Source organism: Tamandua tetradactyla, chromosome 4 (genome assembly GCF_023851605.1).
Source record: "Tamandua tetradactyla isolate mTamTet1 chromosome 4, mTamTet1.pri, whole genome shotgun sequence".
NCBI classification, from domain to species: domain Eukaryota; kingdom Metazoa; phylum Chordata; class Mammalia; order Pilosa; family Myrmecophagidae; genus Tamandua; species Tamandua tetradactyla.
This window is the reverse complement of record NC_135330.1, coordinates 178,609,544-178,621,918: the sequence shown is the minus strand read 5'-3', so window position 1 is coordinate 178,621,918 and position 12,375 is coordinate 178,609,544. Positions and strand designations below refer to the sequence as shown.

The 12,375-nt window shown below is 33.1% G+C and overlaps 1 protein-coding gene across 8 annotated transcripts in view; it reads right to left on the bottom strand.

Annotated features, from left to right (window-relative positions):
• MYO16 (myosin XVI) overlaps positions 1 to 12,375 on the bottom strand; it is a 717,568-nt gene that overhangs the window by 197,942 nt on the left and 507,251 nt on the right. For all 8 annotated transcript variants that reach the window (XM_077158660.1, XM_077158661.1, XM_077158656.1 and 5 more), the window contains one exon: positions 6,720 to 6,792. In XM_077158660.1, coding sequence (XP_077014775.1) covers positions 6,720 to 6,792 — 73 coding nt within the window. The remainder of the gene's footprint in view (positions 1 to 6,719; positions 6,793 to 12,375) is intronic.

The window sequence follows — 12,375 nt, the reverse complement described above, 5'->3', positions numbered from 1 at the left end:
AAATCATTGATGAAAAAGATATACATGACACAGAAAATGCTTTAAGATAAAGCTAGATAGTCAATATAGGTATGACTTTGGAGTCTATATTTTAGCTTTTGCAATAAAAAATGTTATTATATTAATAGATTTGCCAATTGGTCAATAGACTGAGATCTATTAGGTATTAGAAGATACACTGTGATTATAAACTGCATGGATCCTGTTGTATTTAGGATAAAAATTGCAATATAATATTACTATTATAATAGTAATAGTAATATTTTCCTCATTAAGGCTTTCCCAATCCTTCGTTTTTTCCCCCCAATCCTTCTTTCATCTGCCCTATATCTACAACACTACACTATCTGTATAACCCTTGAACAGTGTCTAGGACTTGGTACATACACAAGAAATGTTTGTTGAATGAATGAACCACAAACTAGCCAGATGCAAACAAAGAAGAAAAATAGGTCTTTCTAGGTACTGCTCATGTATGCTCTTATAGAGCTATATCACTAGTAAAATGGGATAATCCATGTGAATAATACATGATAAAAGTTTGATTAAGAAGAGTTATTACTATTTGATTTACCTTCCTATGTATCCAGGACAATGACTTCACAATTAAGGGTGCTGGAGTATTTGTTAGGGTAGAGACTGTCAAATTATGCATATTATTTTATAAAACTTTAGAAGTTAAGATATCTGTGTTTTTCCCAATATTTGAATGGCTAGCCCAGGCCTGGCCAAGTTATGGTGGGCCTGGGTTTCCAATAAATCTCACTTGTCAGAAAATAGCCTGTAGACACGGAAAGGTTCCGCATCTTAACAACGCCTATGAAATCAGCTTAGATGAAGTCTGGCTTGTACAGAGATCCTGTATATCAAAATTTTATCCTCTGTGACAGCAGCTTTTGCGGTGAACAAATTTGTTTTCATTCCAAATTCTCTAAATTCTTACAGCAGTTTGTTGGCATCTAATTTTACTTCACTTCATAGGTTCAAGATTTTCATTTTAAAGATTTGCATATGAGACATCTAGTCCATAATTTCAGGGAAGTTATTGTTTATTAAATCGTTTGTTTCTACTACATAACTTTTTGTGCCTTTGGGTCAAATTTGCAGTATGCAGAGCCTTACATTACATGTTCAGAGAAGAAAAAATTCTAGCCTTCATTAAAATTAATGAAGTTATTAATTTTATCTCAAAATTATCTCAAAATTATTTCAAAATTTTCTCACATATTTATAAACAAAATATTATGGATAATTTTAAATGAAAATGAAGAGAATAATTTAGTGAACTTCCATATAAATAACAATCAATTTCAATAATTATCAGCAAATATTAACTCACAGCCAATTCAGATTCATGCATAGCCACATCCATTTCCCTAGCATCCTCAAAATTGGGTTTAAGGCAATTCCCAAATATTATGTCATTTCATCAAGAAATATTTTAATATAATTCTATAAAATATAAGGACTTTTAAAAAAGTCACATTCACAGAAGCTTGATCATAGAAAATACAGTCAACAAAAATTTCTTACTTTCATCAAATATCCAGATTTAATATTGCCTCAATTATTTCAAATTTTTTTATACTTAGTTTTACAAAGTAGCATCCAAACAATTTCTGTAACTTTAATTGTTTTATAAATCTCTTGGATCTCTTTTAATTCACAGGACATTCTCCTTTCTTTGCATTTTTTCTCCTGTATTTTATATTTTGAAGAAATCAGATAGTCTGTCCTATGCAGTTTACCAGATTCTGGATTATGCAGGGTATATTCCCACAGTTAATTTTACCATGCTCCTCTATTCTTGTTTCTTGTCAATTATCAGTTATTTTCAGATATATCGTTATATTCAGATTACCTTCCTTTCTCCCTCCCTTCTTTCCTTCCTTGCTTCTCTCCTTTCTCTCTTTCTTTCTTTGTAAGAACACCTGATAGGTGTGCTGTGTATGTTGTCCCTCTTTCTCTAATGTTAGCGTCAATGATAGTTCAATGCCTAGGCTGATTACTATTAGGAGCTACAAAACTGTTCTAAATCTATCATTCCTCTTTCATTCCTTTGTACTGGGATTGCATCAAGTTAAATTTGTAAGTTAATTCAGGGAGCTTCAGCATCTTTATGATATTCTTAGATCTTCCAATCTAACAATGCACTATGTCTCTCCATTAGTTTAATTCAGCTTCTGTGACTTCCAGAAACATTTTATAGTTTCCCTCACATAGGTTATTTACTTATATTGGCTAATGTAATGCTATTTTCCTCCCATTACATCATCTAACAAGTTATTTTTTCATATGTAAAAGTTTCTGGTTTTTGCATGCTTGTTACATAATGTGCTACTTTATCCCGTTTTCTCATTGTTGAACTTTTTTAACTCATTCTTTTGGGATTTTCTAGATAGATAATCATACAAAGAAACAAATATTTTTACTTGCCCTTTCCATTTTCTATGCTTTTATTGCCTTCTCTTTTGTTACATCATTGACATTGCAATGTGTAAGAAGGTATCCTTGCCTTGTTTATTATTATTCTATTTTTCAAGCATTATGTACTTGGAATTCACTGACTGGTAAATGCTTTAAATGCTAGGGAGTAGATTGTAGAGGCATTTCCTTCAATATATATATATTTTTTGTTCCTTCAATACTTTTCAAAACAATTTTACAGTGCTAGAGATAAACTCTACATAATAAAGGATATAAGTTTGTGAAATTGAGCTATTACACAACAGAGCATAATGATAACATATTAATTAATGAGAAGGATAGATTTGTCTCCAAATTATACTTTGATCCTCAAGTTACTTAGTTTGCCCTTATCCATTGGATATCTACTATGTGTTTAGCACTAAAAATGATCTTTATTATATTTTAAATAGTTTTGAATAGTGGTGACTCATACAAAGTGGGGAAAAAACTGGATTAACATTTCCTATAGGTTGAAACAAATTCTCTTTTAAGACTATCATAAGCATCCATTCAATCTTTTAGAAATACTTGAGGATAACTAGTTTGCAGATGCTGATGTTTTGGAAAACTCCCTAATATCTGGTCAAATTGTCCTTATTCTAATTATTAGGCTCTTTTTATGGAAAACAATTATGAAGAAATGCAAAAATTTATTACTGAGCAAGAAGACCATTAGGAAATTCACTATGAAATTTTTTTTCTTATCAGTTTATTGTTCATTAAAATTTCAGTTTAAAACATGTTCTATTCTGTTCTGTCTATTGCTAGTTCCCAAGAACAACATCTCTCCTTTCTTCAGGCCTGACCTATTAGAGCTCCCTCTAGGCTTGTCTACTTTAAATCTATCCTTCCTATAGTCACCACAATGGTCCATAAAAAATGCAAGTAAGACCATAATGCTGCCATATTTAACATTTTTTAGTGTTTCCCCATCACCTGCAGAACAAAATCCAAGCTCTCTGCTATGGTATACAAAACTTTCAGTGATCTGGGTTCCTGTATTTATACATAGTTTTTTCAGTCTCAAATCATAGAATTTCTTATAGCTGAGCTATTTGTACAAGAAAAAATTCCTTATAGCTGAGCTCTTTCCAAAATTTGTCCCACTGTCAGACATCCTGAATCATACTTTCCCCTTTACTCTTGTTAAATTTTTAATACTCAACTCAGGTCAGTTGGACGACTCTATGGAAGTTTTTCCTGAACCCCCAAAGGCAAATTAGGCTCTCTTCATCCATAAAAGCCAATAGGTCTTTCTATAGTTACTTTTAGCACCTGTATATTATTAGCTCCTCTACTTCATTATGAAGATCTTTTTGAAGTCGGGGAGCATTATTCAATTTGGTGTATGCAGCATTTAACAAAGAGCATAGACTATTTTGGGTGCTAAATGAATTCCATTTAAATAGGTAAATGTTGGGTGGAGTGAATAACTATGCTTTTGATTCAGTGATCCGAAGTCACCACTTAGAAAAACCAGATGGTATTATAGGGACTTGGTACTTTTGTATGGAAAAAAATTCAATTGAACGACGTTTGTTAAACTTCTGTTATATACTACAGAATGTACTAGACACAATTTCAACTCTGCAGGAATTGACATTCTATTGAATAGTCTGTAGATTGGTCAATAAGCCCAAGACAGAAAAAAACAAATACTCAGAAAAGCACTAAATTAATTGCATTTGATTCTGAATACAGCATTATTTGTTAAGTGTTTTGTTGGAAGTTGGCTATGAAATAAAAAATGAGGAGGTTCACATTCTGTCAGCCACTCAGGAATCTAGAATTGTATTATTCAAACCAGTGGCCTTGAGAAAAAAGCTCACATGCAAATTTAGAGATTTGCCAAATCCAGTGTAAGATAGGATTTCATACTTCTAAATGACTCCTGGTTGCTATTTTACTCAACCGCAAGGCAAAGCTGCTAAGAGAAAGATATTTAAAAAATATATATTTCTTTTTTTTTTCATAATTTATGTTTCAGACTCATTCTTGAGAGTTTATGCATAAATGCCTAAAACTAGCCTTTGGTATTTAATAGGACCCAATCTTTAGATTTGAAAAAAAATTTATTCTCTGTTGCATAACAAAATCCCAAGATGTGAATATATTCTAAAATATATCAATAAAATATTTGGTAGAAAGAACAATACAAGATTTATATAACTGTAGTGAAATAAGTTTGCCTTATAAGGAAATTTTATAAATGCCTCACGCAGTCCTTGTCATTAATATTTGTCACAGTACACAACCTTAATAAGATAGGGGGCAGCCTTTGAAATTGGGTGACAATCGTGATTTTCCCTGAGAAGCCAAAGAAATAAAAGTTTACAAAATGAAAAACTGTGTCCAGTTTACAGGATTAATAATTATTAGTAAAAACTCTTGTATATTTCTTGTGGCTTAAAAATACACAGGGACTGAAGCAAGAATTAAAATAATCTCTAAGCGATTGCCTAAGTTAAATAAAGTTGTGGGGGACATATTATCTGTTAGAGCTTCAATAGGTAAATGTATCTGGATGTGGCATAGGAGGTTGGGAGGCATATCTCCTAGCAGAGGACTTGTCACAACATCACTGCACCTGTGGTTTCTACAGGTCACATACCAGGAGGTGGAGAGACAGATGAGTCACATTACCACCATGCAAACTTGCTTGTTTTCTAAGGTAAAAACGCAAGAAATCAAAAGCACTACCAAGCCACATTCGAACATCTGAGCCAAGGAATACCTACAACGCAGCCTGTAGACCTGCTTATCTTGTATGTGTTATTGGTCTCTCTTTTAACTACCTTCTTTCTTGTGTTTATCACTATTTTACTTACAGAAAAATAAACAAAAACCCACAGTCCACCCTTTTCCATCAATCCATGGGCACAAAAGCATGAAAGGAAAAGAAATCTGTGGCACCCTTCATCTTGTTTCAAACTGGTCTTTCTGTGAGGTTTGGCACAAGAAGACTCATCTATGAGTGAGGAAAGGAGAATGACAAACCTGAGTCAGAAGCAATGGCCTTAACACTGATTCTGCAGGCAGAGTGTGGGGGACTATGACAGCGGAGGGTACATGAGGGTGGTTTTCGTAAAAAAGTCTCCACCCTGAATTTTGTGAGTCAGCATGATTTAGGAGCTACCCACAAGATGATGTACCACTTTTCTAGAAATAAATCTGGCTGAATTTTAAAGGTTCCAAAGTAAAAGGTTCCCGTTTACAACAGTAGCAGCAGCTACCCACCATTTCTTAAATATGTACGATGTGCTCGTTAACTATGCCAGAATGTTTATAGATATGATTTTATTTAGCCTCAAAACTCTATAAGGTGTCTCGTTATTCCCATTTTACAAATGGGGAAACCAAGGCTCATATGATTCTTCATTTTGGCCAAGAAAACTCCTGCTGGTAAAAGTCACAAGATTGGTTTTCAAACATAATTTTATTTATTTTCTTATCCAATACCATTAACCACCACATTATCTCCCCTAAAAGATAAAGCTAAATATGTTATGTGATTCTTATAAATTCTCCCTAGATACTATGCAGTTTTAATTCTTCATATATTATAATGCCACTTGATTTTCTATTTTTTAACTCATATCTTGTTACTAGTTTACTTTTCCTTTCCTGTATACTAATGCAAGTTCTATTTCTAATCTCTTCTTTAACACTTAATTTTTAGGTATGCTTAATTCGATAAAACTATTCATATGATGCTATTAGTATATCTAAATGATTCGGGGCTTTTCTCAATGTTTTAAATTATAAATGGATTAAAAATATTCGACACATCTTAAATGTATTCTTACGAGATTCCAGTAGTAAATTTATATGAGTGTCCCATAGAGGGGAATCTACAAATCACAGCAGTTAGCATAATAGAGTATTTCCATTCTCACTTTTGGCTATGGCTTCTGAGGACTTTGTTCTGATCTCAAATCCATATGTTCTCCTCCCATTCTCTGACCTAGCTGAAATGGATTTCCATAAGCACAGCTCAGGTCTTCATCTAACATTATCTTTTAAAACAAGTGTCTTTGCTTTTTAAAAAATGATGATTCTAATTGTTTATAAGACCACATACAGGTGACCACATAAAGTTCAACCAACCAGGGATATTAATATGAAAATATGCCTACAAAGTATTTATTTTAATACCATATTTGTATGTAATTACACCATTAGTCTTTATTGAATAAAAAAGAATATATGAAAAACATTAAAGTTTACAATTCAAAAGAAAGTCTACTTACTTGTTCAAATTCATTCTTTTGAAATTCTTCGAAACCAAAGATGTCTAATATTCCAATATCCAATGTCAGCATGCTGAAATAAAACAATAAATCAGGATGAATTGGCATACTTAAAGGTTTTCCCCTCTGTTCACTGCTACTTTGACAAATCCAGCCACTTACCATGTCACTGTCAATTTGAACTAAAAGTATGCAAATAATTATCTTAGAGTCTGGTAGAAAAAAAGCATTCTTTAAATGCTTTGATTCAAGCACAATATAACAATAAACACATCATGATTTAGAAACTGAAAATGTTGCAATACACAGGTAGATCATTCTTTGTATCTCTGAAAAGTCCCCATGCCTGTCTCTTTAGACACAGCTTGCTTTTCTGTAAGTAACTTGAGCCTATATTTCAAGAGATTTTCACCAGCTAATACTGTATCTTATTAAGCTACCAAACAGCAAATCAAGCAATTTCTTCATCACATATAAGTGCAAATGAAGATAAATCACAATTGTGTCATGTCATGTTTTTTGATAAATCCAGTTTAACTACTTGAGAAGTAATATAATGATCTTCATAAATGAATACTTAGAAGAATGAAGCAAATGAAACTCAAGTAAGATTTTAAAAAAATTAAAAGTAGTCACTTTCTTTTTTATCGTAGTCACTGTGAATGCTTCTTTTTGTCAATGTAAACTATCATTGTTGGAGTTATTACAATCATGGGTGATAAAATCACAATGTCTGGACCCAAATAATGAGGAAAGGAGAATGACAAATTTGAATCAGTAGCAGAGGCCCTGCAGGGAGCAGGTGGGGAACTGTGACAGAGAAGTGTGCATTAGAGCATTTCTTGTTAAAAATTTTAAAAGTCCCCAGATGATTCTGAAGTGCTTGTCACCAGGAGGGCGGACACATCCACCTCCTCCAAATCAATGATTTAGGGTATCAGTGGACAACTGGGACCCAAATTTCTGCCAATAAGTGTGCTACTCTGTTATCATTATAGTTCTTATAGTGTTAATACTTGTTATTCTTGCTGGTACAGAATTTCTTTTTATGTTATTTCCTCTTTACATCTATGCCCAACATTCAGAACCAAACTGGCAACAAACTTGGTTTGTGCAACTATATTTTGTTTTTCACAAACACAACATAATCATAATACTTGAGGTTCAGAAACATGTCACTTAAAAGAGCATTTTTTTCTTTAAGTATGTAATGATTGTATAACACTTTACCTTTCTGTAAGATTATTTATTTTAGATAGTATAAATACGAATTTCATTACAAGGAGGGAGAGCATGTTAAAATAAGCCTGTAACATAAATTACACACGGCAAATGATACAAAGGAGTGAGGAAAAGGAAGAATCACTCATTATATGTCACAAGCTGACTAATTTAGTTTTTTAGAAGAAAGATAAATTAAGTTTTGTATTTCAGATAATTTGTCCAAATACACTCTTTATGATTTAGAGAGTCAAATGCTAGAATGACAAACTACAAAAAAAAAATTACAAGAAAATAAATGTGATAATTGCTTGTTGTTTCAAGTTTTGGTAAAAATAATAGAGAAAATGTATAGAAGTTTATTTACACAAATACTAAACCTTTTTGTAGGATAACTAGGGTAAGTAAAATTAAGCTTTTGTCAGGATCAAGTATTACTTAAAATATGTGTTGTATAATTTCATTTTCGTAGATTTTTTTCATTTAATCTACTGACCCATCCAACCAGTCACCCATCCATCTTGCTCATCCATCCATCTCGCTATCCTTCTAATATGTATAAAGACATGTTGGAAATGATGTTCCCTCATTGTTAAAACGATGCAAAGATTTAGGTGATTTGTTGCTTTGGTTTTTGATAATGTGTGTGTGGGTGTGATTTCCATATAATGGACGTGAGTCATTTCTCTTGTAGGAGAAACTTAACTTTGTAATGAAAACTTACTCAGGCCTTGGATTGTTCAGGCTTAGGTAGGAGCGCTGGTTCAAACACTTTTTAGCAGGTAACTTTGGACAAGTCACTTAATCTTTGAGCAGCAGTTTTATCATCATTAGATGGTGTTTTCAAAATTAAGATAATAGGTAATATCTGTTTACCTCAATTGTTGATATAATTAGAGATGGTTCAATAAAGCACTAGGATGACAGCTGGCATATAGTGAATCTCCAGTAAGTGGAAGTTGCCTTTATTTTTTTAAGTTGTTTAAAACTTGGTATATTACTGAAGAGGATGGTTGATAGAAAAAATATAAATGGTAAACAAAGTAAATTGAAAACCCAAATTGCAAATAAACACATTTTTGAAAACTTATTTTTTAAAATGTTTAAATTAGAATGAGAAAGAAATTCTCATAGTTGTTGGGAGTTTTTGATTATGTAGCATAAAGCTTTGAAATGTTCATATCATTTGAACTGGGGCTTCCATTTATAGTCTTGTACTTCCAATTATAAACTTATGAACAAGGATTTTCATTGTTGATTTAATTACAAAGACAGCCACGAAAAGAAATAATGAATGGCATAATTAATTAAATAACACGCACCATGTGATGGATTAATTTAATGAAACTGCAGAGTTAAAAGCAAGCAAAATATAAGTTCTGTATAAAGAATAACTCCAATTACATTTTTAGAAGAAGAAGTGGATATACAACCAGCCTAAGATGAGGAAATAGAGATGATTTTTGTTTATTTCTTTTTACTGTCCTGCATTTTCCAAGGTTTCTACATTGAAATCATATTGTTTTTATAATGAGTAGATATATAATTAGTGTTTACAAATATGATATAAAACAGGAAATGTTTATGAACAACATCAAATTTTTTAAAAGTCTGGAAACTTTGTTTTACATACAATATTGTTTCAAATTTGTTAAAAATAAATCCATGGCATAGGGAAAAAAAAAACACATCTTACCAGTAGAAGTCTTTGAATGACAGACCTATAGGTGAATTCTTAATTTGCTAAGTGTTCTTTAGTGATTATTACAACAGCTTTTATAATTAGCCTTTATTTAAAACCTTTCATTTAAAAAACATATATGGTGTAATATATGTTGGCGTATTTGCTCATTTGGTGGACAAATAAATAAGAACCTTATTCAGGTCAGAGGGAGGAAAGTAAAGTCCAGCTAAGAAGTAGGAGAAAGGTGTCTGATTTGTATTAGGGACTCAAGGTACAACAGTCAGGAGAGGATGCGGGGGAACTGCTTTCGTGAAGGCTATGATCTAGTTTCAAGTTTACAAATGCTTGTTCTGCCAACTTTGATCAGGATCTCCAGCTCTCAGATCTACTCCCCTATTTGGTTCTCAGCTGAACTTTGCAGCAACGAGCCTATAATCATTGTGTAGTTTTGACAGAATTTAGGAGAAAGACCAATGATATCAATGGCACAATAACACCACACACCCATGTTTCCTTCTCAAAAGGATGGCAACTTTGTGTTGACAAGCAAAGAAAGGATACTGACCCTAACAAAGGCATATGTTAGTGAGCAAATTAATGTTAAAATAGTCTGACTTAGATTGGGGAAATTATTCATTAGTAATTTAAGGATAGCCTAAATTTGCATGAAAGAGTAGTCCTTTTTAATGATTTTCTGTTCACATTTTAAAAGTGCTGTATTCCAAAATTATTTATGATTATGAAATTAAAAGAATATTAAAAATTGTAAGGAAGAAAAAGTCATGGTCAGGAGAAAAATTAAATGCAAGTTTAAAGCATTCTGAGGATTACTTTTACAACTACTGACAGACATGTCTACTTCTAAAAAATCTATTTCATCATTTATGATTGAATGAAATATGTGCCTGTGGTTGCACTAGCAACCTTGGCAGGAAGTTACAAAAACTTTAAGCTAGCAAAACGCTCATTCTTTGAAGCAGTCAGCATTACTGTCATTCCTCTTATTGAAATCTTGACTCCTATTACATAGGCATTTAACTCAACATTCAATTTCTGGCAAGGAGGTACAGAGATAGGTCGCCTGGTCAACAGGATTTCAACCTTATGGGCAAAATTAACATGTTAATGAGACGACCTGTTTTCATTCAAATTCTGCCTTAGAATTCTCCTGTGAGCTTTCCACATAGTTTAAGAAACTGTCTAATTTGCATTGGCTTATTAGTAAAATAAAATACCTATTTTATCAGACAGAATGGTAAGTGCCAAAGCATCCATCTGATTTTGATCTTGCCTTCGAAGTGTGTAGCTATGAGGAAGGGAAAGGTCTGAATTAAAAAGGCTCTCTACCTTAGAACATGGATTAACTGATCTCATGAGGGCAGAGGGAGCCACTGGTACATAAAAGTCAGGCTTTGTCCCCAGTCATCCTTAGGCAAGGATTTTTCCCTACAGAGTTACCTAAATATTTCAGTCAGTTTAGGAAATAGTTTAATTCTGCTTGGCACACAACCCTTACTCTAAGGCCAGAGTTGCATCAGTCTCTTAGGACTATAGAGTAGTAGGACCCCAGACAGGGTAAGATCTAAATATAAATGCATTACAGAATTGAGCAATCTGGATGTCCAGACATATTGCCCTAGGGATCAGATGGACTTAACACAGAGGTTAGTGTTGCAAATGCCTGAAGATGTTGGGTTATGCTATAGCGTTCATCAAACAGTACTATCAACATGCTGATTTAATTAATTAAAATGCATTTTTTGATTGACAAAAAATACACTCATTTTGGAGGTTAATTCTGCCATTCCTCAGCTTATCTAAATCTTCCAGATTCATCTTTACTCTATGAAAGGAACTTGAGCTGGAGAGGAGTGATGAAAGGATTGCATATTTTGGGGCATTCTTCCTCTTCATTCCTTGACCTAAAAAAAAGTCCCCAAGGCATATCATTTTCTGAGAACACGCCAGAAATTAGAAAAAATGTTTGCAATTGCTGGCAAATTGATCCAGAAGCTAGGTGGAGATGAGGGAGGTGAGCACAGCACATGGGTAGATGGCCATCTGGTTGCTTTGTTCCTTTATTGTATTGGGCACACCAACATTATGCTTATGCATAGTCTTTCCTTGTACTTCTCCACTGGAAACGTAAGCTAGGAACTAAAAAAAACTGCGACCCTTTGAAATGACAATTGCATATATAAGAATTGCATATATGAAGGTAATTGCATATGTAAGAAAATATTGGGATGAGAATGGAAACTGAAGAATACTTTGCAGAATACTGGTGTCATAAGTTACTTAGTGCTTAATAAAATGCTACATTTACAACATTTTTATTTGAGATAACATATTTTGGGGGGGTATGGGCAGACTGTGGGAACTGAACTCTGGTCTCTGGCATGGCAGACAAGAACTCTTTCACTGAGCCACTGTTGCATCACCCTATTATGGGTAGCATTTTATTGAGTACTGTGTGCCAAGCATTATTAAAAGCATTTTTTAAAAGTCTTATCTCATTTAATCTTTACCACTACTCTAAGAGATAAATACAATAATTCCCATTTTACAACAGATACTGAGACACAGAGTGGTAAAATAAGTCACCCAAAGACAGACATTAGTATTAGATGGAGCCAGAATTTTAACCAAGCCCTCAAACTCTATTTATCACCCTTATGAGGCACAGCATAAAACCATTTCCAATGGCTGGTCATAAACTAGACTAATTCTGACCTACATAGAAATTAGGGA